Source organism: Eptesicus fuscus, chromosome 9, assembly GCF_027574615.1.
Source record: "Eptesicus fuscus isolate TK198812 chromosome 9, DD_ASM_mEF_20220401, whole genome shotgun sequence".
Lineage (NCBI taxonomy): Eukaryota > Metazoa > Chordata > Mammalia > Chiroptera > Vespertilionidae > Eptesicus > Eptesicus fuscus.
The window spans coordinates 466,792-494,791 of record NC_072481.1 but is presented as its reverse complement, the minus strand read 5'-3'; the positions used below and the strand labels follow the sequence as shown (position 1 = coordinate 494,791).

Genomic DNA, 28,000 nt, shown 5'->3' with positions numbered 1-28,000 from the left:
CGGGCCGTTCGCGACGCCTCACGTCACTCTCGGCGACGGCGGCGCGGCCTTGTGACGTCAGCACGCCGACGCGGCCGGTGGGCCGCTCCTGTGAGGAACGCGGGCCTCGGCTGCGCCCCCTCGGAGCAGAGGCGAGCTCGCCAGCCCGGCGCCCGTTGGTGGGCCTCCCTCCGCCCGCTGCCCGGTTTCAGACCGCGCGGGGAGGCCTCCGGGGCGCCGTGTATCCTCCCGCGCCGCGCGTCCCGACGCGGTACGTCGTCGGCGCCGCCGCTTGGCGTCATGACTTCCGGGAGCCGCGGCCGCCATCTTGCTCGCGCGGAAGAGCCGCGCCTGGGTGGGAGTCCCGAGCGGGAGGGAGCGGACGGTGAGGCCACCGCCATGCCGTCGTCGCCGCTGCGGGTGGCGGTGGTCTGCTCGAGCAACCAGAACCGGAGCATGGAGGCGCACAACATCCTTAGGTAGGCGGGCCTCCGCCCTGGCCCAGCGCGCCCCGTCCCCCGGCCGATCCGCCGTCCCTCCGGCCCGAACTGGGCGAAGGCTGCCTCTGCTCGCCCCGGCCCGTCCGGGGCCGGCCGGTCCCTGAAGGAAGCCCGGGGGGCTGCCCGGCCCGGGCTCCCTGGCTCCGGGGCCGAGCGCTGCGAGGAGTGGACAGGGCTCGGTCGGCCGCGCGGTGCCCCCACGTGTGCTTTACTTCGCGGGAAAATTCAGGTTCTAAGTTAAAACGTTCCCGCGTCTCCGGAACCTCAGAGCTCCTAGGAAACCCGGAAGGCTGGTGCTCCGTGCGCCCATTTTGCACGCACGTCTGTGCGTCTGAAAATAGTGCGCCTGTCTGGGCTCAGACGCCCGGTTAGGGTCTAGAGACCGCAGTGTCTGGCGACTGTCCCAGGGCGAATCGTCATTTATCAAATCTGTTGGGAAACCTGCAGGACATAACCTCAGGACAGGAAGAGGCTTTTTTTAAAAAAAGGGAAATGGCCTGTTTTGTCAACGTCAGGAATTTGTGTGTTTGCTTCTAGCCACACGTTCAAGTCTCATTTAAAAAACCCTCCCCACCCCCCGTGAAAGGCTCCAGGCGGTGGTTTCTGGACGGCGGTCGAGTTGGAGCTTCGCGTTTATATTTCAGTACTAACTCCTCTTCGGGGACCTGGTGGTGTATGTCTTTAGTAAAAGTTTATTCCTGCTTGACAGAGTTTTTTTCCTTGATCACGCTCATTATTGTTCAAGTTTGGTGTACACGTCAGTATTGACAGTAAAACAACGTCGAATCTGCCTTTTCTCCCAACGTTCCTGTATGTGGATGTTAAAGGACAGCAGTGCCCGGCTGCTTTTATCAGTCCTGCTTGACTCCTGAGTAACTTGGGAAAAGTAGAGCCCCCCCCCCCCTCTGGTTCCCCTGTTGAAGCTGGATGTGTCCAGTGGCCATGATCTGCTAATTAGTTTGATTCTTCCCAACCAACATCGGCCACACTGTCCACAGTATTCACTGAATGTCATTTGTGGGTAGCGTGTGATATGCTTTGAACCTAAGAAGTCTATGTGCAGGTTATATTTAAACTGTAAAGTTATTTTAAAACCAGAAATACGCTAGAATTACATTGTGCTGGGTCACACCGCCAAACTGCATTATGTTTTCTATCATTAAAAGTTGGGTAAATTTAAGCAGCAGAATGCAGCATTCACACTCCTGGAAAATTACTCAAGGAAACTGATATTTAATGTTTTTAATTATAATAACAGGTGCTGTGGAGACCACCTCATCCTGCTGGTTCTGGCTGGTGATCCTTTGTTTAAGTCCTTCTGCTATTAAGTATTTGTGTAATAAAGTTGGGATGAAATCTTAGAAAAGAAAAAGTCTTAAAAATTCTCTGCAGCAACTTTGTTAGTGAAATCAGTTTCAAAGTCATGCCTGTCTGATGCCCTGGGCTGGTCCTGGGAGCTCAGTTGGTTAGAGCATCAGCCGGATAACACCAAGGTTGTGGGTTTGATCCCAGGTCAGGGCCCATACAAGAAGTGACCGACGAGTGCATAAATAAGTGGAACTACAGATTGATACACACACACCCCCTTACCCTCTCTCTAATATCAATAAATAAAAAGTAAAAAGATAGCAAGTTCTTAATAGCTCATAGTGGTGGGAGCCAGTACAGCATTGGGTCTCCTGTGGAAAGGGGGGCAAAAAAAAGCCAGAGTAGGAATTCTTTTTTGTGCTTTTACCCATTTTACTATCTTTCAAGTTTACTCATCAAGAGGGCAGAATGAGGACAAAGGAGGTAAGTTTAGGGTAACATGTTATTCCTATGGTGAACGTAGGTTATTTTAGGCATGGCTCTTTAATTTCTAAAATGCCTATTTTGGGGGGTGTTTTCCTTTGTTAAAAAAAATAATCTTTGTTTGCAAAATTATCACTGAAGAAAATATGGAAGATGAAGATCACTCAAAATACCATTTTTTGTGTCTAATACCTACACGTAAAGGGAGATCAAAATGAAGCTCTGTAACCTCTCCACATCATGTTGTGAACATGGTCTGATTGCAGTACTCATTTCTGTGTGTTTTTATTATTTCTTTATTTGAGAGAAACATCGATTTGTTGTTCTGCTTATTTATGCATTCATTGGTTGCTTCTTGTGCGTGCCCTGACCAGGGATCAAGTCCTTGGTGTATCTGGACGACACTCTAACCAACTGAGCAACTTTCATTTGGATACATTGAGTTTGACAGCCAGCGGTTGGGAACCTGCGGTCCAGGGGTCCAGAGGGACCCTGGGCAGGGTGACTTGTAGCCAGTCTCCCATTAATAGACATTTGGGTGTCCTTGTTCTATTTTGCAGTTATACAATGTCAACATCCTTGTGCCATATAAGTATCTGCACATTTTCTGGTTATGTCTTTGGCATAAATTCCTGGAGGTGGAGTTGCTGAGTCAAAGGTAGACATGTTTTACATTTTCATACATTTTTGCCAGACTGCCTTCCAGAAAATACCTATTTTTAAAATTCTCATTTCCTCACCATCTTTTCATGCTACCAGGGCAAAAGTATGGGTCTCACCTTCCTTTATGTTTAAATTGCTTTGATATTGAACAGTTTTTCATGTATTTCTCACTGTCGAAAAACTACTTACGTCTTTATGTATTTGGATTTTTTACAGGGTTTAAAAGCATCTTCAGAAACTTATTTGAAGGTTTCTGTTACAATTAGAGCTTATGAAAGTCAGATTTAGAGACTTAGGCCTTAAAGGTGATGTTTGTGGAAGGCAAAGAAAAATGTGGTAGGTGGAAAAAAGCAAGAAAATTGTGTGCAGTCTGGTTACAAATACAAAAGAGTATGCATAGGAAAATAAATGAAATATCAAAAAGAATATGGTTACCTGAACACACTCTGTAGGTAGTTTATCAGTGAAACCCTGTTTTATTTTATTTTGCCCTGTTGAAAATCAGCTTGGACTGCATTTTTTTTTTTTGACGTTGAATACAAGTAATAATGAGTGTTGGCACTTTCTAGAGCTAGTCAGAATGTTCCCTGGGGTGATCATTTTTATCTTTTCAGACTAAAATTTTTCAAATACGAGTCGGGCGGGGGGCATTAGGTTTTAAGGTGTTGGAAGACTTGTATGCTTCCATAGAGACCCCTGTTCTTTGTGGATTAAGATTTCCCTTTGGAGCCAATTAATTTTTGTTCCAAGCTACCTCCTCCTACGTGTTAAGAGGCATGTTGATTTTTGGAAGCTACGTTTCTGATTGTACATGTAGCAATTCAAAACAAGTTTTAAAGACAGAGTTCTCAGTGTTCTCAGTCACAACTCCCTGGCTGTGTGGTTTTGGGAAGATGAGCAGGGGCTGCAAACATGGGAGAAACAGGTGAGCCCATCTCTGGAGCTCCTCTAGCAGGTGCTGTCCCGGCCTCATCTGACTGCATCTGGGCACCTTTAGATGCCCACACTGACAGGGGAGGAGACGCCACCCAGAGCAGGAAGCCTCAGCTTGTGAGGGACCCTAGGGGCTCTGGTCATTGTAGATGTGACAACCAAGACTCAAGATGGGAAAACCTGGGTTGAAGGAGGGATCCGGGGGGTGGGGGTGGGGGGTGCCACAGTCGACTGAGGTCCTGCAGTTCTGCGATCTGGGTGGTGCTCTCACATCTTCACATCATGACCAGAGCATGTGGGCCCCAAGCCACACGGGGAGAGAAGGCTCTTGGACCTCCTCCCAGAGGGGACATGTCTCAGGCTGCCGGAGGGTGTGTGGTCACAGCCCTGGCACATCTCAGACATAGGGTGCTCCCACTCAAGGTGCCAAAAACCTCTGGTCTGAGCACATTTACAGAAACTTCTTACCAGGGTGGGTCAGCTGGGTCCTGCGGCCTCTGTGGCTGCATCTTTGATGTCTTGGTTCTGAGAACTTAAAGGAAAAAGGAAGCTGACTGGAAATGATGTGGGACGGTGACCGGGTCTGAAGTCGGGTCCTGGAATGGCAGAGGACCACGTCCACCTTCATGGGCTCTGAGGGGCTGCATGGATTTTGTCTTCAGAAGCAGGACAGGGTGGAGAGTTCCATTTGAAGGTGAACATTGAGACAGAACCCGGCAGACTAGGCACGGGAACAGCTCCCACGGCCGAACCATTCTTCCCTGCACTCGGGTCTTCTCCGGCCTTTCCAGATGAGGACAGGCGCCCGAGCAGGTGCATCCGGTGGTGTGCGTCCCTGCCGGGGACTGCCTTCTGTGGGTGCCGGAAGGGAGCACATTGATGATTGTGGTACTGGTGCTGTGTGGAGAGGGGGAGCCCCCAGTGGCCAGCAGAGCAAGGTGGCCTGGGAGAAGACGGGGTCCAGGAACGAGGCAGGCGGGGCGTCCAAGCAGGGCACCAACCGGGCAGTCTAAGTGGCACGTTTGTCACAAGTTCAAGGCACAGATCTGCTTAGAAGCCGCTCAGTTTCATTCTTGGCCTTGTGGGATCATAAGGATAAATGAGATCATAGAAAATGTTTATTGGAATGTGTTTAGGGCCCACGGTTTGCTAGTGAGAACATACATTTTATTGGAATGTTTACATTTCAGAAGTGTGTCTTCCCAGTCCTGGCGGGCTCACAGTGAAATTGCAGGCAGGCATGTTGGTGGGACAGCTTGGGAGCTGCTGGCTGTGTTCTGTGGGCATGAGGCCACGTAGCTGGCGATGGGACTGAGGAGCAGTGCCTTGCCTGTGGGGAGGGACACGGAGGGACACTGTCCTCACAGGCTGTGCGCTCAGGAGGCTGGAGGGCTGGGCTCGGTCTTAGCCAGAGCAGTGCTTCCCAGTAGGTCAGGGCTCACACTGCAGCACTAACCTCACGATGCTTCTGGGGTTCTCTTTAACGTTAGCATTCCCTTAGTCATTGGGGAGCAAGGGAGACCATTCACATCCCCACATTTAACGCGGTCTCTGATAGGGTTTGTTTATCTCAGCGGGAGAGGGAGAGAGAGAGAAACATCGATCAGTTGCCTTCCCCTTTTGTCCTGACTGGGAATCAAACCCGCCACCTCCTGGTGTACAGGACGTGCCCCAACCATCTGAGCCACACCGGCCGGGGCAGATAGGTTCCTTATGAAAGATTTTTATACTCGTGAAGGCGTTGGATAAATACGGTACTTGTATGGAAGGTTAGATTAACATAGAAAATAGTTGGCCGTTGAAACAAAGCCTGTTGTCAGGAATTTTATTCTAGCCCGCAGTTCTCTTATGTAAGAAACAAATTGTCACGCTGCTCGGCTGTCACACGCAAGATGGGCTGTTAGGTCTTTGCACCAGCTTAGAAGAAACAGTGCTTCGCTGCTAATTAGCCTTTGCCACTTGTGAGCATTTTGCTGGGGGAGGAACAAACTGCATCCGTCTTATTTTTAAACGTGTTTGGTGAAGATCAGAGTCTGCAGGGTGGTGAGGACGGCAGCAGCAGTTCCTCTAGAGAAGCCAGCCAGGGAAGGAGCCTCGTCTGGGCGGCGGCGGGGAAGGTGGGGCCCCGGTTACCTGGGGGATGAGTTACTTTGAGGGATAAGGAGAGTGTTCCATCTGGACACCCAGTGAAACCTCAGACCCAGCCCGACGCGCTGAGTGCGGGAGACAGGCCTGCCAGGTGGTGTCCCCCGCAGGTCAGACCCAGACAGCTGCAGCAGGTGGAGGGGAAGGCCCTATGGGGGGGAGGGGAGGTCTCCCAGAAGCCTCTGGCCGTGCTACTCACTGTCCTGTGTCCTGGATGTTTTATTAATTTTCTCATCCCCCCAGGATCTGAGGAGAGAGATTTGGGTCTGTTTTGACCACTGCGTGTCCCCAGCAATGGTGAGCTTCAGGAATTACTGTGGAATCAAATGGAAGGTGAACCTGCTGCCAGAAGTGGTGGTTTCTCGTGTTTGAAATGTCCCCATTGGGGCTTCCTGACTCCTTTGCTGTGGCTCGGATGCACTCACTGGATAGGTGGTTCATCAGTGATTTCCATTTCAAGAGTGGCTGTGCTTAGGCTCATTTTAATACATTCTTTAATTGTTTTTTGTTGTCGCTTTTAGAGAAAGAAACATTGATTTGTTGTTCCACTTATTTATGCATCATTGGTTGGTTCCTGCTCTGACGGGATTGAACCTGAACTTTGGTGAATCAGGACAATGTTCTCACCAAATGAGCTAACCGGCCAGGGCTAAGAAATTGTTTTTTAATTGATTTCAGAGAAGAAGGGGGGGGAGGGGGGAGGGGAGAGAGAAACATCAATGATGAGAGTCATTGATTGGCTGCCTCCTGCACACACCCCTACTGGGGATCCAGACCCCGACCCAGGCATGTGCCCCGATCAGGAATCAAACCGTGATCTCCTGGTTCATAGGTTGACGCTCAGTGACACAGAGCCACGCCCGCTGGGCTCGACTGTATTTCTTACTCCGACCCCAAAAGATTCTCTCCCCCGAACATCCCGTTTCCTCATTGCAGGCACAGCTCAGACACTGCAGGGTGCATTCCAGACGCCCTCAGGTACTGCGTGTTTTGTTTTCCCGTGCACGTAAGTCATGTATATGTACGCTGCACTGTAGTCTGTTAAAGTGTGCAGTAGCATTGTTTAAACCAACTATGTCCATACCTTAGTAAAAACACTTTATTGCTAAAAAGTGCTCATCATCATCTTAGCCTGCTGGAAAATGGCACCGTAGCCCTGGCTGGTTTGGCTCGGTGGATAGAGCGTCGTCAGCCTGCGGACTGAAAGGTCCCAGGTTCGATTCTGGTCAGGGGCACATGCCAGGGTTGCGGGCTTGGTCCCAGTAGGGGGCGTGCAGGAGGCAGCAGATCAATGATTCTCTCTCATTGATGTTTCTCTCGCTTCCTCTCTGAAAGCAATAAAACTATATTTAAAAAGAAAAGGGCACCGTAGACTTGCTCGACACGGGGTTGCCACGGGCCTTCAGTTTCAGTGTCTGCATGCTGAGTGGGGCGGTGTTTCTGTATTTGGTGTCACGTGACTTGTTTAGTGCTACCGCCAGAAGGCAGGGCTCGTGAAAGACGTGCGGGCTCTGGAGACAGACCCAGAGTGGTCCAGGTACGTGTTGAGCAGCTCCTTTCACACTTCGGGTCACTCCTGGCCACCAGCTTCCTGGCCACCAGTGTTCTCTCCTGGTTAATGCATCCCTTCGGCCCACGTGCTTCTCCGCTCTCTGTAGGACGCCCGGGCCTGGCTGCTCCCTCCACAGGGACGACCTTGCCTTCTGCTGGGCACAGGCCTCAGCTCCACGCCTGTCCTTGGGGAGCTGTGAGTCTGCCCCACGGCTAGAGAGGCAGCTCCTGGTCCTGTTGGCCCTGGCCCGGTGCCCGAGGGGCGAACGGTGAAGAGTTGGGCGAGTTGGCTGTGGGCTTCTGGGCGCCCTGCTCTCCCATAAGTCCCTCTGCCCTCGGGAGGAGCCGTGAGGGTTGATGGTCTCACAGGCTGCGGAGAGGGTAGGTCTGAGGAATAATTCACTCTTTCCTTGAGATGGACCTTTTCCCGTTAAATAGCCAGTAGGTTGCTGGAGCGTTGGCAGCGCCGTTAGGACACTCCAGGGGAAGTGGCTGTGGGGGCAGTTCCTGGGGGGCAGTGGTCAGCTGTGAGGGCAGCTTAGGGGAACGTGACCTCCAGAGAAGCAGGTGCCGGCCAGCCTTGCGTGACCATGACCCCTGTGTGGAGTCGAGCAGGTAGAGGGCTCCTGTTGCTGCCTGGTTCCCACCGCCATGGTTGAGGTGACCTTGGTCAGGCTTGCTGGTGCTTTGACAAAAGACTCCTTTTCTTGTATGTCACCGGGATCGGCGAGGGGCAGGGTCGGGACTGAGGAGGTGATGGCCCGTCGGCTCGGTGGCGGGCCTGTTGCCTCTGGTCACAGCACACGCTTGCAGACACGCTTGCAGACATCCTTACGCCTGGCCTCCCTTTCCGTCGGCATTGGCAGTGGCGACCAGCGGGGAACGTCCCAGCTGAGGTGCCTGGCCCTTGGTTTGTGGGTCCTTCATCTGTTTCCCCGTGTTCTCCGACCAGTTCTGGGGTTCAGTGTGCGTGCTGCCCCTCACCCTTTCTCGGTGGCAGAAAGTGCCCTGCTGTGTGGGTTCTGTCTTGGGTGGTTGGGTGCTGCTGCCGACCGTTCTGGGGCTGGTTGCAGGTGCATGCAGGGGGCGGGGGCCTCCCAGAAGTGAGGGGTTGGGTGGAGATGACCGGCTTTCACATCTGGACACCCGATGCCAGCACCTTATCCAGCGGCTTCCCAGTCACTCAGCAGCTCCGTCTGAGTGCGGCTTGTGTCCCGTTCGCCACCCAGCAGCCATCTGTCATGGCCCGCTGCGCACTGGGCGCTGCTGGGGGTGCGGGGCAGCAGTGGGAGAGAACCAGCGTGCAGGCAGCCCTGCGTCTTCATTATTTTCGGTTTTGTCTGTTTTTTTCTTTCCTTTTTCAATTCTCAGTTTATTTTTTATTTTACTTTATTTTGTTTAAATTTCTTTATTGATTAAGGTATTACATATGTGTCCTTATTCCCCCCTTACCCCCCATTGTCTGTTTTTTATGTAACATGCTACATGACTCTTTAAAATTTGAATAAAGTGCTTAAAGTTAAGTATTTAAAAACGTGTTCTCGAATACCAACAAGATACTCATTTTGTTTATTCCCATCTTGCCCCTTGCTCGTCGGGTCGGTGTCTGGCCTAACCCAGCTGTGATCTTTGTCTCCTTGTGTCTTTCAGCAAACGGGGGTTCAGTGTCCGCTCCTTTGGAACGGGGACCCACGTGAAGCTTCCGGGGCCAGCGCCCGACAAGCCCAATGTTTACGATTTCAAGACGACCTACGATCAGATGTACAACGACCTCCTTAGGAAAGACAAGGAGCTGTATCCCCGCGGGCCACCCTTCTCAAGACCCCAGGGTGGGGTCTGTGGCCAGGCATCGCGCTGACCCCATGTCGGGGTCTGGGAGGCGGGTGGATCGTGGCCGCCGCCGCGTGCTGTGCTGAGTCCTCTCATCTCAGAGAACTAAGTGTGCGTTCCTGGTGCGGCTTGGACAGTGCAGGGGTGGCACCCGGGGGCCGTGGACACGGAGGGCAGGCCGACGGACACGTGAAGTCCACGGTGACAAGGTCACGATGTTACACAGCTGGGATGGGGGAGGGGACTGCAGGCTCCGTTGCTTTCCTCACCGCAGGGCCGTGCCAGTGGGTGTGCACTGACACCACACCAGCCGGCTGCACCCACCCCCACCCCTGGTGATGCTCTGGAAGGTCAGGCCCATAAAAGGCCTCGTTTGTGAGCAAAGAGGGAATGATGATTTGAGGGAACTTTGCTTCGCATCGTTCACATCAGGCACAGACAACAGGCTGGATCTGCTACTTCAGACTCGGGAAAGAAAAGGTTTTGTGTTTTGCTTGTTTTTAGCTTAAATAGCAAATTTATTTTCTCACAGTTAGAGTGTCGAAATCCAGGATCGAGGTGTTGGCAGAGTTGGTCTCTCCTGAGGCCTCTCGCCTTAGCTTGCAGGTGGCCATCTTCTCGCTCTGTCCTCATGTGGTTTTTGAGGAGAAGGTACTTTTTAAACAGTCTTTGTGAATGTGGCACGGCTGTGTGTGGTTAAGGTGATCGCTGCCGGGGTTTTGACCAGGCACCTACCACCCTGTGCTGCTGTGGACTCCTGGGCCTCCACTGTCACTGCGTGACGTGTGGTTCTCAGGGTGGAGCCCAGCTGAACTCGGGTGAAAGGGATGTAGCACCAAATGGAACGCTTGGCCTCCATGTTGGCACAGGTGTTAATAGGCCACAGGTGTTCTCTGTGCATCCAGATTTGTTAGGCGGAGTGGCCCGGAGGTCTTGTAGCCGGTGTAAACCCCTGCTCTCCTGCCAGGCTCCAGGCAGATGTGGGTGGGGCACTGGGGCAGAAACGGGCACCTCCTGTGGGTGCCGCAGTGGGCAGTTGGGGGTCTGGGTGGCCATGGTGGCTGTGACTGATCTGGACGGCACCTGGAGCCAGTCCCTCGGGTGGCGTGCCGGGCGGGCGGGAGCCCTCGCGGGTGGGGCGGTGCATGTTCTCGGGCCCTCTCTCAGAACCCCTGGCAGGGCCTGCGTTGGGGGAAGCTCCCGAGTGTTTCCAGTGGTGAGTCCTCACCTGTGTCCTGTCTCCACGTTGGAGCAGCTGCTCTGCTCACATCCGTGGCCGAGAAGGGAGGCTGGGCGCAGGCTCGCCGAGAAGCAGGCTCGCCAAGAAGCAGCCTCGGGATCTCCGGGTCCTTGGGGCGGAGGCGCCCTTCGCTTCGCAGCAGCGTTACCCAGTGTCCCTTTTCCCTGGAAAGAGCTGGTCTTAGCGCCAGGCTCCGAGTGCTTGAAGCTTTTCTTGAGACCCTGGCTGGTTCTGAAGACACTCTGTCAGCACCGTTCAGTTTAAGCTCACACCCACGGGAGAAGCGAGGACGGGGTCGTGTGCTTGCACACTCCCAGTGCTCACAGAGGCCCTTTCACAGCAGCAAGCAGCTGACACATCTTTAAAAGACAAAATCCAGAGGGACTCTGAGAAGGAGGGTGATGTGCGTGTCCCTGACGGCTCAACATGGGCAGAACCCACTCCTTGGAACTCAGTGTCCCCCCAAGCATCTGTTCCAAAGAAAACTGCACGTGTGTGTGTCCGTGTGTGTGTGTGTGTGTGTGTGTGTGTGTCCGTCCGTGCATGCCTCTGCTGTGTCAGGAAGCGGCAGGGGGGCGAGGAGGGGGCTGTGCCCATTGTCACCAACAGTACTTGTCTCCTGGCGACCCTGTGTAGGAAAGCCCCTTCCCTCTTGATTGCCCCCACAAAGCTCTGGGCGTGGGGGGCCACCTGTGTTGCCTTATCGACCTCACTTGGGTGGAATTTCTGTCTCCTGGGGTGTGGGGGAGAAGGCAGAACAACCTTGTGCTTGGTGCTCAGTGAGACCCAAGTGCAGCCCTTGACCAGTCATGGAGGGTGTCTGCTCCAGGGGTCACTGAACACTGCAAACGCCCAGGGTGAGGGAGGGGAGTGGCATCAGGGGCGTCGCCGTGGCAATAAAAGAGAGACTGGATTATCGATGGGACACGCATCTAGCTGCAGGGGGGCCTAGCGATATGCTTGCTTCCTCATTTGCTCCTGATTCATGCAGCTGAGAGCAAAGCCCTGTCCGTGCCTGGGACAGGGCCTGGCTGGTGTTTGCAGAAGTGGCGGTTATAACCAGTAGGAAGCTAGAAAAATATTTTAAGATGTAACATGGGGCAAATGAATTTTCTTTGTTGTCGATCCTCACCCAAGGATATTTTTTCCATTGATTTTTTAAAAATATATTTTATTGCCGAAACCAGTTTGGCTCAGTGGATGGAGCCTCGGCCTGCGGACTCAAGGGTCCCAGGTTCGATTCCAGTCAAGGGCATGTACCTTGGTTGTGGGCACATCCCCAGTAGGGAGTGTGCAGGAGGCAGCTAATTGATGTTTCTCTCTCATTAATGTTTCTAACTCTCTATCCCACTTCCTTCCTCTCTGTAAAAAATCAATAAAATATATTTTTATTTTTCTATTTTTTAAATATATTTTATTGATTTTTTTACAGAGAGGAAGAGAGAGAGTTAGAAACAATGAGAGAGAAACATCGATCAGCTGCCTCCTGCACACTCCCTACTGGGGATGTGCCCGCAACCAAGGTACATGCCCTTGACCAGAATCAAACCTGGGACCCTTCAGTCCACAGGCTGACGTTTCATCCATTGATTTTTAGAGAGAGGGGGGCGGAGAGAAAGAGACACATTGATTGGTTGTCTCCCACACCCACCCTGACCGGAGCTGGGGATGGAACCTGTAGCCCAGGTACATGCCCTTGACCGGGAATTCAACCCGAGACCCTTAAGTGTGCAGGCCGATGCTCTTAACCACTGAGACACGCTGGCCAGGGCCGGCAAATGACTTCCATGGAGAGACAGGGTTCTGGAGGCAGCCTGCATCTGCCCGTGCAGCCAGGGCCTCGGGTCCCTGCGTGCACTGACCTCATGGTATTCCCAAGGACTGGCCTCAGTAAGGTTTGGCCATTTGTCCCATTAGGAGCCAAGGACTTGATTAAACAGCGGGGTGGCTTTCTCCACCAGCAGGAGCAGGAATGAGGTTAGTCACAGTTCATTACCACTTCCTATTGGGGATTGTCTGCTGATAGTCCAGGAAGCCTGTGTTCACCTGACCCTCCAGACGAAAATTCTTCTGAGTTCCGTTCACGAGGGGAACTCTGGTGTGTGCAGTCCGTCCATCCAGAGGCAGCCCGTGGCTTCCATGTGTCTCAGCAGCTTCCAGAACATTGTTCCCGTCCCGGCTCTCCCGGCCCCGGCACTGCCCACCTTCTCAGTGGGTGCACTCTGGGCGGTCTGTAGCTGGAGACGTGATGTGTGTCTCCTGGCCGCTCACACCAGCAGGGTCTGAGGTTTCCATGGTGTGTGCATCGAACGGTCTTTTTTTTTTCTTTTTGAGAAGCCAAGTTTGTTACGTTTCTTGCATTTGAAATATTGCTTGATGACATCTTTGGCTTCAGACTTCGTTTTTAAGTGCACATTTTTTCCCTTGACAAATTTTCTTCCCTTTGCCACGAATTGGCTGTGAATACAGAATGGCTTAACCCTAGTGTTTCCTGTGGGCACTCGTGTAGCTCCAAGGGGGTTTCCATTTTCCACACGTGAGCTTCCTCCCAGGGAGTCGCAGCTCCCGCCAAGGCGTCCGGCTGAGCCCGGAGTGTCCTTGGAGAGCTGTTGGTGAGAGATGGTTACTGTCTTCCGGTGTAAGAACCACCAGCCTGTAGCTGCGTGGACTCGCGGGCCCAGAAGGAGGGGCTGGTCTGTCAGGAGGCTCTGGGCTGTTTGAAACCTTTTGGTGGATAACAGCTTTGTAAATTACAAACCCATTTGCCTTAAAAAGCAAGTAAAAGCCTGCGTCTACGCATGTTAGTGGGTAGTGGGTTTTAGCATGTGACCAGTTGTCCCTAAACATGGATTTGAAATTCGAATGTAACCCTTGCCTGAATCCTGACTGTGCATGTGTGTGGACTGAGCGCAGGAGCCCGTGTCCAGCATGCTTCTGTCTCCCGGGTCTCCTGTAATGAGTCGCTATTCTTGTCCATCTCCGTTTCGTTGTCTTTTAGGCCTTGGCTCAATTTGTGTGTGTACCCACTCTTCACCGTGTACTTTTTCTTGTCTTGGGGAAAAGGCTAAAAATAAAAATGACTTCTCACACTGTATGCCCCACAGCCTCCTGACCTCTGTGCTGGGTGTGCGGTTAGTGGACACAGCAGCTCGAGAGGGGCCATGTCCAGAAACTTCTTTGGGTCTCATCGGCCGTGTTCCCAGCTGGCCCGTTTTCTCGTGCTGTGCTCGGGGGGTGCAAGCAGCTGCCTGGTCCTCCCCCCTGGCCGGGCTCACTGTGCTGGCGTCCCTGTCGCCTGCCTGGCCTGCACGTGGGCATTGGGCTCTCCTCGCTTCCGCTGCGTTGGACCCCGTCGCATTTCACCCTGGTCGGCAGCTGGTGTTTAAGTGGTTTTTAAAATGGTGTTTGTTTTTTAACAAGCTGAGCAGGGCCGAGGCCTGGGGTGAAGGAGGTGAAGGAGGAGACATACACAGTGCCCTGGCCATGCTCACTGCTGTGCACACTCGCCCAGGCCTACGGGGTGGACCTGCCCCCCCCCCCCCCCCGCCCCAACACCAGGTGTGTGGAAAGTGGGTCGCTTGACCTAAAGCCAGGGTGGTGTGTGGCCATTGCAGACCCAGCAGAGCTGGCCGCCCCTCTCGTCTCAGAGCAGCGGGACAGCGCCTCTTTGAGCGGACTCAGGGGTTCCCACGTTCTCGCTTGTGCAACCTACGTGCTTTGCAAAAATTGCTTTGATTTCTGAAACGAGTTTGAATTTATTTCCTAATATAAAAAGTGCTGGCTCAAAAGCTTTTGTTGAGCAGTTCTGAGTGTGGTTTGAGCTCCCAGCTGGCCCCACAGCCCTTTGGGAGGTTCCCCAGCTTAAAGCTGCTCTTGGCCATTCTTACTCTGCCCTGGTGCCAGCCCTCCAGTGGGCGATGGGCTCCAGGATGCACCTGCCTGGCTGGCAGCCGCTGGGCCTGGCCTGCGGTCGTGGGAAACATCTCGTATCCGTGCTGGTCCATGCTTTGCCGGGACAGTGTAGGGTGGGACAGGCCCTCGGGTGTCACCTGTAACCGTGACGGGAGGGGTGGGCTGCTTCTCTCGGTCATGGGAGAACTGGGAAGGAGAGGGTGGCAGCCACTCCTCACCATGGGTCTGGGTGGCTCCCCTGGTCCCACTGGGTGTGCTTTGCAATGATTCACACGTGTGGTTCCCTTCGGCCTGTTCTCCTGAATCTGAGCTCCAGGTGGCCGTGGCCGTGGCCTGTGATGTCTAACCAGCGTTGGAGGGCTGGGTGTGGGGGTTCAGGGGTGCGGCCCTCCTCCCATGGCAGGGAAAACTTTCTGGGGTTGGGTTCAAAGAAAGGGGGCCTGAGAGATGCCAGGCTGAGCAACCAGGGGTGCCAGCCTACCTGGCCCTCAATCCAGAGCTCGTCGGGCCACGCCCCGTTCAGTTGGGGCTGCTCACAGGTAAAGGCAGAGAGGTTGCCGCTACGTCGTCATAAAACATGACTAATCCAGCTGTTCCTGAGACGGGCTGGGCAGCGTCCCTGCTGAGGAGCCGCCATCCCCTGGTGCCCAAGTAGCTCCAGCTGCAGGGGAGGGGTCCCTGGACGGGCACAGCGGGCAGGAGTCTGACCTGGCCGGGGCTGCTGCTCTGGTGGCTGTGGAATTGGGCTTCCCCATGGCACAGGGCCCTGCTGCCCTCGAAACAAGGGGGGGAGGGGGTGCGCCTGGGTCTGGCCCATCCCAGGGAGTGGGTGCCTGAGCTGGGCAGCGCAGCCTCCCTTCCGTATCCGCCCCGCCCAGTGCAGCGGGACCTGCTGTGACCGCCGCCGTGGTGGTCCCAGGCCCTGCCTGAGCCCTGGGGAGGGTGTTCCCGTGGGCATTTCTGAGCCACAGAAATGAGAACCCCCTGCCTCCCCAGAGGACTTGGCCCCACTTGAGAGTTTGTGCCTGTGCCTGACATTTGTCTGATCAAGTTTAAGATTAGAAGTTAAATTGGGTGGCAGGATCCCAGTGCAGAGCTGGCTCCCTGGCATGGCCCACCCTTAGGGAGTGTCGACCACAGAGGATTTGGGGTCACCTCGGAGGCTGAGGCACAAAGTGGGGACAGCTGAGCTGTGTGTGGCAGCATCTGGGGACCAAAAGAAGTTGGTGTCGACCGGGGTGTCCTGGGCTCGTTGAGCGAGCATCTGCGAAGCGGCTCAGCCCTCCTGTCGGCGGAGCCCGAACACGACCTGTCCAGCCAGGACCTGAGCCGGTGACTCCACAGGTGCATGGGCGGTGGAGGTTGTGGCCCTGGTGGTTAGGAGGGAGTATGGGGGGCTGCACTCCTGCCACTGGCCTCCCCGCTTCCTGAGGGTGGAGGGAGTCTTCCTGCCCGGTTTGTCTTGCTCCCCGCTGCACTCCCTTCCTGCCCTTGGGAAGCGCTCTGTCCACCCAGGACTGGGGTTTGGGGAGGGGGGGAGGGGGGCAGTGGCAGGCCCCTGCCCATCATCATGGGGCTCAGTGAAGGTGGTGCGGGGCGGGGAGCCCTGCTGCTAGGGCCTGGTCCTTTCTCGGGTTCCTGTGGCACATTCCCTTGCTCTGGAAATGCTCACTCATCTCCAACCTCACCCCCTCCAATCCCCGTGGGACCTCTCTGTGGCCCCCAACTCCCACTGCCCACACCCTCCTGCTCCCACCCACAGCTGGGAGTCCCTGCACCGTGGGCGCCAGCAAGCTTCCAGGGACGGCCATGGAGGCAGGAGAGGGGCCCCTCAAGTGCGAACCCCCAGGTCATGGAGCAGCTGCTCCCTCTGTGCCCCAAGCAGGTGTCCAGGAGGGGCCGTCGAGTCCATCCGAGCCAGTGGTCTAACTGCTCCATCCTCTCCGTGGCTTGGGAAGCATCGTGGGGTCTGGGAGGCCGAGGTGTAGCAGGAACCTCCCGTGTCACCCAGGCTGTGCTCCTCTGGGCCCAGCAGCTCCTGTTTCACTGGAGAGTCTGCAGGGGAGGCTCAGCCAGGCCCCCGGCCACAGGAGCGCCTGTGCTGAGGGGGTGGGGGTGTGATTAGACACCTAAGTGCTCGCTGGGGGAGGGGCGGGCAGCCCTGTCCTGCCGGTCCGAGTGCCGCTCTGGGCCTCGGGCTCCCTGTGTGCTGCTCCCACTGTGTGTCCTCGGGCTCAGGGCTGCGTGAGGTACGCGCTGCAGGTCCTGCTGCTGCCTCGGCACGTGGAGGCCCGGCGCAGCCAGGAGGCCTCGGGCTGCGGAAGCGTGTCACTCTGACCCAGGGCCTGGGTCTGCTCCTCCCAGCAGTACGCCCTCACGGCCCCTCCCTCTGGCCCCGGCTTTGCTCCAATTGGGGCTCTGTCCTGGCTCTGGCTCATCCGCATCCCCCTCCTGTCCCTTGTGGTTTGAAGTGCGGGTTCCAGAGGCTCTGGGTCTCTGGGAATGGAAACGGCGGTGGGTTGTGGTTTTCCTGCTCAAGGGCTCGCGCGGCACCTCCGGCCCTTGGTCCTGCTTGGCTTGGTGCAGGCCATACATCCCTGGAATTTGCCAGAAAATAGACCCGAAAGGCCACTGTTGTACTTCCCTGTCACGCGAATGAGGGTTGGGGTCTGGTCCCCCAACGAGGCCTTTTTGCTTAAGGTCCGCCAGTGAGCCTCACCCTCCTCTTGACATCACCTGAGTGATGGAGGGCAACGTGCAGGAGGAGGGAGTTGTGTGACTGTCAGCCCTGACCTGAGCGCCCGGTGGTCCTCTCCCGAGAGCCGGGCTGGTTGGGGGACAGGTGAGGGGCTGACCGCAGGCTGAGCCTCAGCCTCATGCCCTCTCCTGGGCTTTGCTGCCGAGCCTGTGGGGTGCAGAGCGCGGGGCGCCGGCCGTGGCTGGGCGCCGGCTTTACGAACTTGGCTAGGAAGAGTCGGGAACCAAACCACCTCAGCTAACGGTCTAGCATTGTTTTAAGTTAAAACTGTTAGATAAACCACTTGAATACATTGTGAAAGGAAGCTCGGAAATACATTGTGAGTAATCTGAGTTAAGTAAATTGTCTGGGAGACACTGAACGTAGCACTCACAATTCCTGCATCAGCCAGTCTGTGTCTCCAATGGAATTAAAGGTCCAGAATGACCCTGACAGGCCACACCCTCTCCCTGGGGCCCCAAGGAGGTGCCTCCAGCTCAGGGGTCACCCACTTGGCGGGGACCTCACTGCGGGACCTGTGTGTCCGCTCTGAGCTCCTGGGCTTCCACTGTCTCAGTGACCCCGGCACCTTCCCTTTTGCTGCTGGGTTTCTGGAATTGCGTGGCTGTTGCTGAGCCAGGCTGGGTGGCGTTAAGGGGAGCGCTGTCCTTGCTGACGGTGCTGCGGAGCCAGTCAGGCAGCTGGCGGTGGGACACGGGTGGCTGAGGTGGCAGGCCTCAGGTCTCTGCTTCTAGAAGCTGTTGGCCTGGCCGGCCGAGGTGGCAGGTCCTGACGCCGATCAGGGCAGGGCCGCCGCTTGCCTTGTCGTCTGCAAGGCCTGGGTGCTCCTGCCTGTGGCGCGTGGCGGCTCTGCCTGTGCAGACACTGGCTCAGCTGAATTCACGACGGCTCCCCTAAAGTCCTGGCTGTGGGGCTCAGTGGGTAGAACATTGGGGTCCGGGTTTGATGCTGGTCAAGGGCACGTACGTTTGTTGCAGGCTCGATCCCAGGACCCAGTCTCTCACATGGACGTTTCTCTCTCTGTCTCTCCCCTGCCTTTCCACTCTAAAAACCGATGGAAAAATACCATCTGGTGAGGATTAACCAAAAGTAAAGTCAATAAAGTTCCTTAACCCGCGTCCAGCTACACGCAGAACGGCATCTTGCACATGTTGGACAGGAATAAGCGGATCAAGCCCCGGCCAGAGAGGTTCCAGAACTGCAAAGACCTGTTCGACCTGATCCTCACCTGCGAGGAGAGAGTGTACGACCAGGTGGTGGAAGGTGAGCCCACGGCCCTGTGCCCCTGCGTGTGCCGTTCGTCCCTCACACCCCCCCTCCCCCTGGCCCCAGGGGGCCCACAGCCAGCAGGGAGGGCCTGGCAAGGGGCTTTGGCCGATCATGTTCAGGGCAGAGCCTGCTGAGTGCTTCGCCCAGGACAGGGGGGCGGGTGAGGTGGGGGCCTGGTGTTGACTGGATCACAGCCATCTTGAGGAGGAGGCTTGGTGCTCGGCCGCGGCAGGTGACCTGTCATTTCTGGCCCCTTAGATCTGAATTCCAGGGAGCAGGAGACCTGCCAGCCCGTGCACGTGATCAACGTGGACATCCAGGACAACCACGAGGAGGCCACGCTGGGGGCCTTCCTCATCTGCGAGCTGTGCCAGTGCGTGAGTACCTGCCCGCCTGCTCGGCCCTGAGGGTGCCCACGGCGTGAGAGTCGGCAGCTGGCTCCGGCAAGTTCACCTGGTGTGTGAAGCTGGCAGGAGTGGTGCTGGGTTCTCGCTGCCGTGAAGCTGCCGTGTGTCAGGGGTCAGAGGGCCTGAGGGGCTCTGCGTCCCTTCACTCGCCATTCCCGGCGGCTGGCCCCTTGGCCCTGGGCACCTCCCTGGTGTGGGGAAGCCAGGGCTTGTGCAGCCAGCGCAGCTGTGCCCGGAGCAAAGTGTCTTCCGTGTGACAAGAGCACCGAGCACCGAGGCGCCCACAGCCCTGGCTCTGCCCCTGGCCCCTGGGTCTCGGTGAGCTGGCGTGAGTGACAGAAACAGGAAGAAACAAATGGAGCATTGGCCTGCGACTCAGGGTCACAGGTTTGATCCCCGGCTGCAGGAGGCGGCCCATCAGAGTCATTCTCATCAATGGTTCTCTCTCTCTCTCTCTCTCTCGCCCCCTCCTCCCCTCCCTTCCACTGTATCTGTAAGTCATTGGAGCTCGGCCAGCATGGCTCAGTGGATAGAGCGTCAGCCTACAGACCGAAGGGTCCCAGGTTCAATTCTGGTCAAGGGCATGTGCCCAGGTTGCAGGCTCGATCCCCAGTAGGGGGATGTGCAGGAGGCAGCTGATCAATGGTTCTCTCTTATCATTGATGTATCTCTCTCCCCCTCTCCCTTCTATGAAATAAAATAAAAATATATTTAAAAAACAACAACAAAAATCAATGGAAAAAACATCCTTGGGTTAGGATTAATTTTTTAAAAAAGCTTAACCAAGAAGTCTAGAGAGAGGTGGGCCCTGCTGTTTGTTCTGAGGGGCCCAGCACAGCCTCCATCCCAGTGGGCCTCGTGGTCCCGTGTGGCTGCTGGAGCTCCAGCGTTTGTGCCCATGAGCCGGCCGTCGTGCAAGAGAAAAGGCTGCAGGGGAAGACATGTCCCAGAGGTCACACGTATGACTCTGGTCACCCTGGCTAAAGCGGAGTTACTGGGGTGGGGGGTGGCGCTCTTCAGAGGCCAGGACTGGAGCCATCAGTGGCCTTGGCTGCAGTCAGCTGGCCACCCAGGGCTGACCCCTGGCAGACCTGCTCCTTTTAGGGCGGTGGTTGTCCACCAGGGGCGCCTGGCCCTGTGTGCACACTTGCAGGTCTCACAACTGGGAGGGACGTGGGTGGCAGCCGGTGGGGAGAGGCCACAGCTGCTGCTGTACAGCCTGCACAGGACGGTGTGCCCCCTCCCTCAGGGAGGAGAGGGACTGCCCTTCTGTGCCCGGTGTCTCATTGAGTGAGGGTCCGTAGCTGCAACCCATGTGATTTTTCCCCATTTTTTAAATACATTTTTTATTGATTTCAGAGAGGAAGGAAGAGGGAAATAGAGAAACATCAATGATGAGAGAACCATTGATTGGCTGCCTCCTGCACACCCCACACTGGGGATCAAGCCCCCAACCCGGACGTGTGCCCTGACTGGGAATCGAACCTTAACCTCTTGGTTCATAGGTCGATGCTCACCTGCTGAACCAGCCGCCGGGCTCCATGGAACGTTGGATACATTGGGTAGCAGGCCCAACCCCCTTCCCTTTGCGCTCCCCCAGGGGAGGGCCTGGGGCCCACACCCCGCTCCCCCCTCCTCCCGCTCACACGCGTGTCTGCCCGCAGATCCAGCACACGGAGGACATGGAGAACGAGATCGAGGAGCTGCTGCAGGAGTTCGAGGAGAAGAGCGGCCGCACCTTCCTGCACACCGTCTGCTTCTACTGAGCCGGCCTCTTGGCTGCCTGTTGTGAATACTTGTTCCTTCCCGCCCGTTTGGCCCCGAGGGCTGCTGCCCGAGGACGGCCGCCCTGCGCTGTACATAGTTTGGCCCCACAACTGTCCAGTTCGGTGTCCGACCCCAGTTACTAGTGTGAAATTAAAGTGTTTTTCTTTAAGCAAAGCAAACGCACGGTGTAGTTTACTTCCCGCAATGTCTGTCGCCATTCTGTGTTCCCTCCCCCGACCCGGCTGGAGGGTACAAACACCTGGGAAAGAGCCTCAGGTGTCCAGTGAACAGGAGCTTGGCCGTCCCTCTGGCCCCGCACAGGTCCCTCTGGAGGAGGCAGAGCTGGGTGCCCGGTGCCTCGCCGCGGCCACTTAGGGTTCTGATGGGCGCTGTGGCTACGGTCAGGGCCTGGCTTCCCAGCACCCAGGAGTTTCTGTGGCCACTGGGGCTGCTGGCAGAATGGGGCCCTCCTCCCTAGGGCACCTGCCCCCCACCATCGACTGCCCCCCCCTCAAGTACCCAGTGACCCTCCGGGTTCAAGCAGCTGAGGAAAAGCTCCGGCCCCTGCGGGAGGGTGCAGGCAGTGCAGCCACGGGTCCCGGGCTGGGGAGGAGGGTGGACTTGAGGCTCCCCAGGCCCCAGCATCATGGGACCCTCAGGCTGCCCAGACCGGTGCCCCGGGCTGACCCTCCGGTCACCAGGCCAAAGCTGGTGCTGCCCCAGCCGGCGGGGGTGGGGGGCTGTCCTAGGCCCTGTGGCCATGGCTTTGGAGTGACATTCCTGGCAGCTCCCCAGCGACCCTGCCGGCCTCCCCATTAAGGACTGGGGGCCCAGGGCTGCTCAGAAACTTCACTGACAAATGGGGAGAGGAGGGAGCTGCGCCCGGGGCCCTGGGTCACCACTGGGGTCGGGACGTTGGGCTCCAGAGCTGCTGGGCAGGCGACCAGGGCCCCCTACTGACCAGATGCCCCAGGGAGGGGGCGGGGGCGGGGCGGGGCGGCCGCGTGGTCCCTCCCGGAGGCGGGCGCGCAGGGAGAGGGGGCCGGAGCGCGCGGAGCGAGGACGGGAGGGAGGCAGGGCCGAGGGCGGAGCGGAGCGCAGCGAGCGCGGTGGCCCGGCGGCTGGACGACCCCGAAGCGACCGAGTCCCCTGCCCCGCGCTCCCGGCCCGCGCCTCTTACCCGGCCCACGGCGGTGGGTGCGCGGCGCGCTGACCTCTGCGGAGGCGCCGGGGGCTCAGCATCGGGCCGGGGCCGGGGGGGCGCCGGGGCCGGGGGGCGGCGCTCCGGCCCGGCCCGGCCCCGCCCGATGTCCATGAGCGCGAACACCATGATCTTCATGATTCTGGGGGCGTCGATCGTGATGGTGAGCGGAGGGGCTTCCCGCGCGCCCGCTCCCCCACCCGCGCCCGCCTCCCGCGCCCGCGCGCCGCCGGCCGCCTCCCCCTCCCGCGCCTTGTTTACCGGCCGCGCGGCCTGCGCTCCCCCTGCCCAGCTTGCTCCCCATCCTGGGCTGCCCTGAGCACCCCCATCCCCGGCCTGCGCTCCCCCTGCCCAGCCTGCTCCCCATCCTGGGCCCTGAGCACCCCCATCCCCGGCCTGCGCTCCCCCATCCCCGGCCTGCGCTCCCCACTCCTCCGCCTGCGCTCCCCCGTCCCCAGCGCCCCACCCCCACCCGGACACCGGCCGGCCGCTCCTGGGTCTGACCGGTCATGGGCTCTTCCAGGCCATCGCGTGCTTGATGGACATGAACGCGCTGCTGGACCGATTCCACAACTACATCCTCCCGCACCTGCGGGGCGAGGACCGCGTCTGCCACTGCAACTGTGGCCGGTGAGTCTGTGCCCGGCGGGGCTCACGCGTGATCTCACATGCATGGGGCTCAGGGCCCACTGGGGTGCGGGAGCCCGAGCAGGCCTGCGAAGGGCCGCGCTAGGCCGAAGGGGCCCTGAATCCGGCACCGGGTCCGGCGGGGGAAGGGCTGTCCAGCCTCCTGCGGGCACCTGGAGGTTGGCCAGTGGAGTTCTGGAGGGGGGTGCGTGCCGGGTCAGTTAGAACCCTCTCCCAAAACGCCTTCACAGAGAGGGCGATGGGCAGAACAGGCCCAGGCCTCCTGGTCCAGGGCCCGGAGGCCAAGGAAGCAGCAGCCCAGCCTGGTGTCCGGGAGGGATCCGGCCCAGGGCTGTGCCCACGGAGCACACCAGCCTCTGCCCGGGACCCTGCACGGTGTCCGAGAACTTTCCTGGGAGCCGGGTGCAGGGAGGTGCTGCCGCTCAAGGTGGGCCGGGCCCACCCCCTCACTGTGCAGAGGGGGAACTGAGGCAAGGGGTGGAGCTTGCTCAAGGTCACTCAGCTTGGAGAGCCCAGCCCACACCACCCACTGTGACCCGCGTCCTGTGCACATGTAATGACAGCGTCCTCCGGGCCATGCATGTTTGTACGTCCATGTACGAAATAAACATCTCATGAGACGCGAGTGTGTGTACCGTCTGTGCATCTACATGTGGGTACACAGCACACGCGCATGTCCGCATGCACACCCCCACCCCACAGGACACCCTCGGGCTGGAATCAGTAAGAGAGCGGGACAGAGGCTTGAGCGGCTAGAGACTCGTCCAAGACCACACAGCTAGCGAGAGATAGGGGCTGGGACCCCAGAGCCCCTGTTCTTCACTCCTGACCTGGACGCCTGCTCCAGACGTGTGCACACGTGGTGGGCGTGGGGATGAGAGGCAAGCGGGCTTCAGGCCTCCCTGCCTGTGGGTGCCGCCCCGTGTGGGAGCAGAACTGGGCACTGGAGCTCGTGGAGACAGCAGTGCAAGCAGCCCTCACCTGTGCTGGCCAGGAACCTCCCCGCGGTTTCCCGGTGGCCACACTCTCCCAGAGACCCCTGAGTTCCGGCCTGGGGCGGCCAGGGCTGTGAGTGGTGTGAACTGGGGTGACCTGGAGACCCCCCGGGACTGGTGGTGTGCACAACACGGGCCCTGACTCCGAGCTCTGGAAGCATTAGTAACACACATTTAACATGTGTGTGGGCTGCTGCATTGTGACCTCACACTGAGGCGGACAGGATGTGCTTTCAGAGTCTGTTTGCACAGGGTGCGTGTGTGAGTCATATGCCGTGTCCAGAGTACACGTGGACTCACGTAAACAGATGTCCTTGGGGTATGCACAGCTGGGCTTGTGTGCACAGGTTAGCGTGTCTGTGGAAAGCCACCTATGAACATAATGTTTCTGCATGTTTGTGTCCACATGTGTGTGCTTTGTACACATCACTACATACATGATATGGTGTACAAACTATTCTTGTTTATTGACAACATACATGTGTATGCCCAGTACATGTATATGATACAATATACAGCGACCAGTGTGCTCCACGTGGGTCCAATGACTGCCTGCATAGTTTTGCACATGGAGTATTCGTGTATACGCCATGTACACGCATTTGCCACAATGGACTCTTCCCATGTGTGTACACACCCTATACAAGAATAACTGTGCACATACGTGTATGCCTTCTACATGCCTATGTGGAAAGTTTTATGCAGAGGACATGTATGTACATTAATGCTCCACAGTGTGCGTGCCAGCAGGTGGTATCTGTGCACACACATCCATGCATGTGCCCTGGTGCCCACAGAGAGGGTGGCTCTGTGCAGAGCCACATGCATGTGCATCTCCATGTGACACGCACCATGCTTGTGCCTGGGCAAGCATACACATGCGCACATGCGGACCTCATGGGCCAAGTCCATAGTATATACGCCATGTCCTGTGCATGTGGCCGGCGTGTATACATAACATGCATTGGACCTCAGGTAAACACATGCAGCATGCATGGTCCAAGTAGGACCCATGTATGTTCCCATCGTGGAAATACGTGTGTACATGGGACACCTGAGCCCCGTCCCCAGAGGCCTGCATTGGAGAAAGGAGTGGGCAAAGGACAGGGGGAGAGTGGCTGGTCCCAGGACAGCGATGGGGGCACAGACTGTGCCTCCAGCCTCTGGGGGTCCTGAGCTTCCAGGTGGTTGGGCCTGGCCTCCTCCTTGCAGAGAGAGCACTGGGGTGTGTCTGGCTCCTGTGGTGGCCCAGCCTTTGACGTGTCCTGCCCTGCCCAGCAGTGTCCAGGGGTCAGAGGCAGTTGTCCCGAGAGGACCCACCAGAGGTCCGAGGCCCAGGCGGCTGGGGAGGCAGAAGAGGGTGGTGATGTTCAGTGTCAGCCCCATGGGGCCTGGGGGGCCCTGGGTGATGGGCCCGCTAACGGCTCATGAAGGGCGACCTCTCCTGGGGCCTGGAAGCTGTTGCACATTCTAGGTCAGTGCTGACACGCGTGTCATAGGTTCGCCATCCCTGTTCTAGGTGATGATCATCCGTTTTCCATCACTTTTTGTTGCTGTTGTTCATCCTCCCCTGAGGCTATTTTTTCCATTGACTTTTAGAGTGGAAGGGAGGGGGAGAGACAGAGAGAAACATCGATGTGAGAGAGACACATCGATTCGTTGCCTCCTGCACATGCCCCAACTGAGGCTGGGGATCGAGCCTGCAACGGAGGTAGGTGCCCTTGACCGGACTCAAACCTGAGACTCCAGTCCGAGAGCCGATGCTCCATCCACTGAGCCAAGCCGTCGAAGGCTCCATCACCCATTGATGATTCATAATGCTATTGACAAACTGATCAGATGAGCAATGGCTACCAGCCAGTTCTTGCAGACTGACTTAGGGCGGGGGCCCCTGCTCTGTGGGCTGTGCACAGGGGTCCCCAGGGGGAGCAGGAGAGGGTGTGAAGAGAGGCTTGTCTGCTGCCATCCCCTGGGCTGGGTTTGGGGGCTCCAGGACTCCCCTGACCCTGGAGAGGAAGGCACCCCATGTGGCCAGTGCGGGTGCAGCAGGGCCTGAGGTCAGGTAGAACCGTGGAGTTTCCATCTGGGGGATGGTCTCTTTGGGGGGCGGGGAGCATAGGAAAGTGTGGGGGAAGGAGGAACCTATAGGAAGACCAGGCGGAGGTGTCAGCATCTAACTGGAGGGACGACGGGAGAAGCAGGTTCGGGGAGGGAGGAGCTATTTTTAGGTGTGAGTTTGAGGTGTCTGTAGATCCCACATGGAGACGCCAGGCAGGCAGCTGGAGCTCAGAGCAGCCATATGGGGCGGCAGGGACTGTAGGGGGTGGGGATGGAGAGTCGGCGAAGCCAGCAAAGGGACTCGGAGAGGGGTGGGCCAGGGGAGGTGGCCTCCTGGACAGGACGACCCCAGGGTGGGCCTGGCAAGAGGAGGGTCTGTAGTAGCCAGCGACAAAGACGACCGGGGGCTAAGGGGGCCTGGACCCACTGTGTCTTGGCTCCTGGGCGCTCTCTGTTTTTATAAAAAAAATGTGTTTTATTGATTTTTTACAGAGAGGAAGGGAGAGGGAGAGAATGCTAGAAACATCGATGAGAGAGAAACATCGATCAGCTGCCTCCTGCACACCCCTCACTGGGGATGTGCCCACAACCAAGGTACATGCCCTTGACCAGAATCGAACCTGGGACCCTTAAGTCCGCAGGCCGACGCTCTATCCACTGAGCCACACTGGTTAGGGCTCCTAGGCTCTCTTAACAGTGAGGGGGTGAGGGAGGGGGGGCAAGCCCAGAGTCCACTGTCCTGGGCAGGGCCACTCCACCTGGAGGACTCCCTGGAGGAGGAGGTATCCGGGCAGCTCTGAGGCTTGATGAGACCTTGTGAGGAGCGTTCAATGTGGCCTCAGAGGCAAGCCAGGGCCTGGAGGGTCCGGGAGCCTGAGTCTGGCCAGGGGAGGCAGGGCAGGCTGAGCGCCATGGCACAGGCCCTGGTGGGTGCTGGGATGCAGAGGAGGGACCACGGGCTGAGAACCCTAGACAGTTCCACGGACCATTGGGGGCAGCAGAGGGACCAAAGGACTTACAGATCCACGCAGGGCGTAGGCCAGGGGCACCCGGGAGAGGGGGCGAAGGGGTGGGTTCTGGACAGAGAATCAAGGACAGAGGAGAAGGAAGACCAGAAGCCCGCAGGATGGCACACTTGGCTGTGCCTGGGTGGAAGCTGAGGAAAGGGCTAGTGAGCGTGGGGTTAGAGGGAGAGGCCAGAGGGGCGGTACCTGTCCGGCAGGTGGGCGCTGAACCTGCCATCAGAGGGGGACACCTGCCCCGGGTCTCCGGCCTGGAGCCGCTGGCCCTCCTGCACTGTGCCCGTGACCCCGTCAGGGCCAGCGACAGCCCCAGGCCGGGCGGGGCGGGGCGTGAAGTGTGGGCAGACGCCCCGGACTGGACTCCACTCGGACCTCTGGTCTTGCACACCCCACCCTATGGGCAGCCTCCACCTGGGGGCCGGGCCCTGGGCGAGTCCGCTGGCCCCTCCGGACCTCAGACCCCACAAGGGCTGCTTCAGAGACCCCAGCAGGGAGCCCCACGCGCGCCCCGCGGGAGAGGTGCCAGCCCCCTGCTGCCCGCCCCCAGGCACCACATCCACTACGTGATCCCGTACGACGGGGACCAGTCGGTGGTGGACGCCTCCGAGAACTACTTCGTGACGGACAACGTCACCAAGCAGGAGATCGACCTCATGCTGGGGCTGCTGCTCGGCTTCTGCATCAGCTGGTTCCTGGTGTGGATGGACGGCGTCCTGCACTGCGCGGTGCGCGCCTGGAGGGCCGGCCGGCGCTACGGTGAGTGCCGCCCGCCCCGCGGCCCCGCCCCGCCCCGGAGACCACGCCCCAAAGCGCCTGGCCTCCTCCCGTGCACCCAGACCACGCCCCGCCCCGCCCACAACACATCCCCACCCACCCCGGAGACCACGCCCCAAAACTGGCTCCGCCCCCATTCACACGGACCACGCCCCTCGAGCCACGCCTGGTCCGTCGCAGCCCAGGCTAAGCCCCGCCCACCAGACCCCGCCCACCAGCAGAGCCACGCCCCGAGCCGTGCTCACCCAGACCTGGCTCAAGCCAAGCGCCACCCACAACAATTCCCTGGTTACGCCCCCCACCCTCTGCGTCGGCCGCCCCGCCCTGACCGGACGCTGACCACCCCCACCAGATGGCTCGTGGACCTGGCTGCCCAAGCTGTGCAACCTGCGGGAGCTGGGCCGGCGGCCGCACAGGCCCTTCGAGGAGGCGGCCGGGAACATGGTGCACGTGAAGCAGAAACTCTACCACAACGGCCACCCGAGCCCGCGGCACCTTTAGGCCGCGCGCAGGACTCTGGGGGCCGCTGGCCACCGTGCCCACGAACACCGGACTGG

General features: G+C 57.9%; 2 protein-coding genes across 2 annotated transcripts; both read left to right on the top strand.

Moving 5' to 3' along the window:
* The first annotated feature begins 87 nt into the window (after nucleotides 1-87).
* Nucleotides 88-20,924, top strand: SSU72 (SSU72 homolog, RNA polymerase II CTD phosphatase). The gene is made up of 5 exons (XM_008151696.3): nucleotides 88-458; nucleotides 9,213-9,356; nucleotides 18,426-18,565; nucleotides 18,830-18,948; nucleotides 20,643-20,924. Exons 1-5 carry the CDS (start codon nucleotides 280-282, stop codon nucleotides 20,742-20,744), a joined length of 684 nt encoding a protein of 227 aa, XP_008149918.2. The 5' UTR covers nucleotides 88-279; the 3' UTR covers nucleotides 20,745-20,924.
* A 1,111-nt stretch (nucleotides 20,925-22,035) lies between these two features.
* Nucleotides 22,036-27,944, top strand: TMEM240 (transmembrane protein 240). Its single transcript, XM_054721278.1, has 4 exons — nucleotides 22,036-22,109; nucleotides 22,470-22,576; nucleotides 27,217-27,425; nucleotides 27,796-27,944. The coding sequence occupies exons 1-4, from the start codon at nucleotides 22,053-22,055 to the stop codon at nucleotides 27,942-27,944; spliced, it is 522 nt and encodes a 173-aa protein (XP_054577253.1). The 5' UTR covers nucleotides 22,036-22,052.
* Nucleotides 27,945-28,000: the final 56 nt, after the last annotated feature.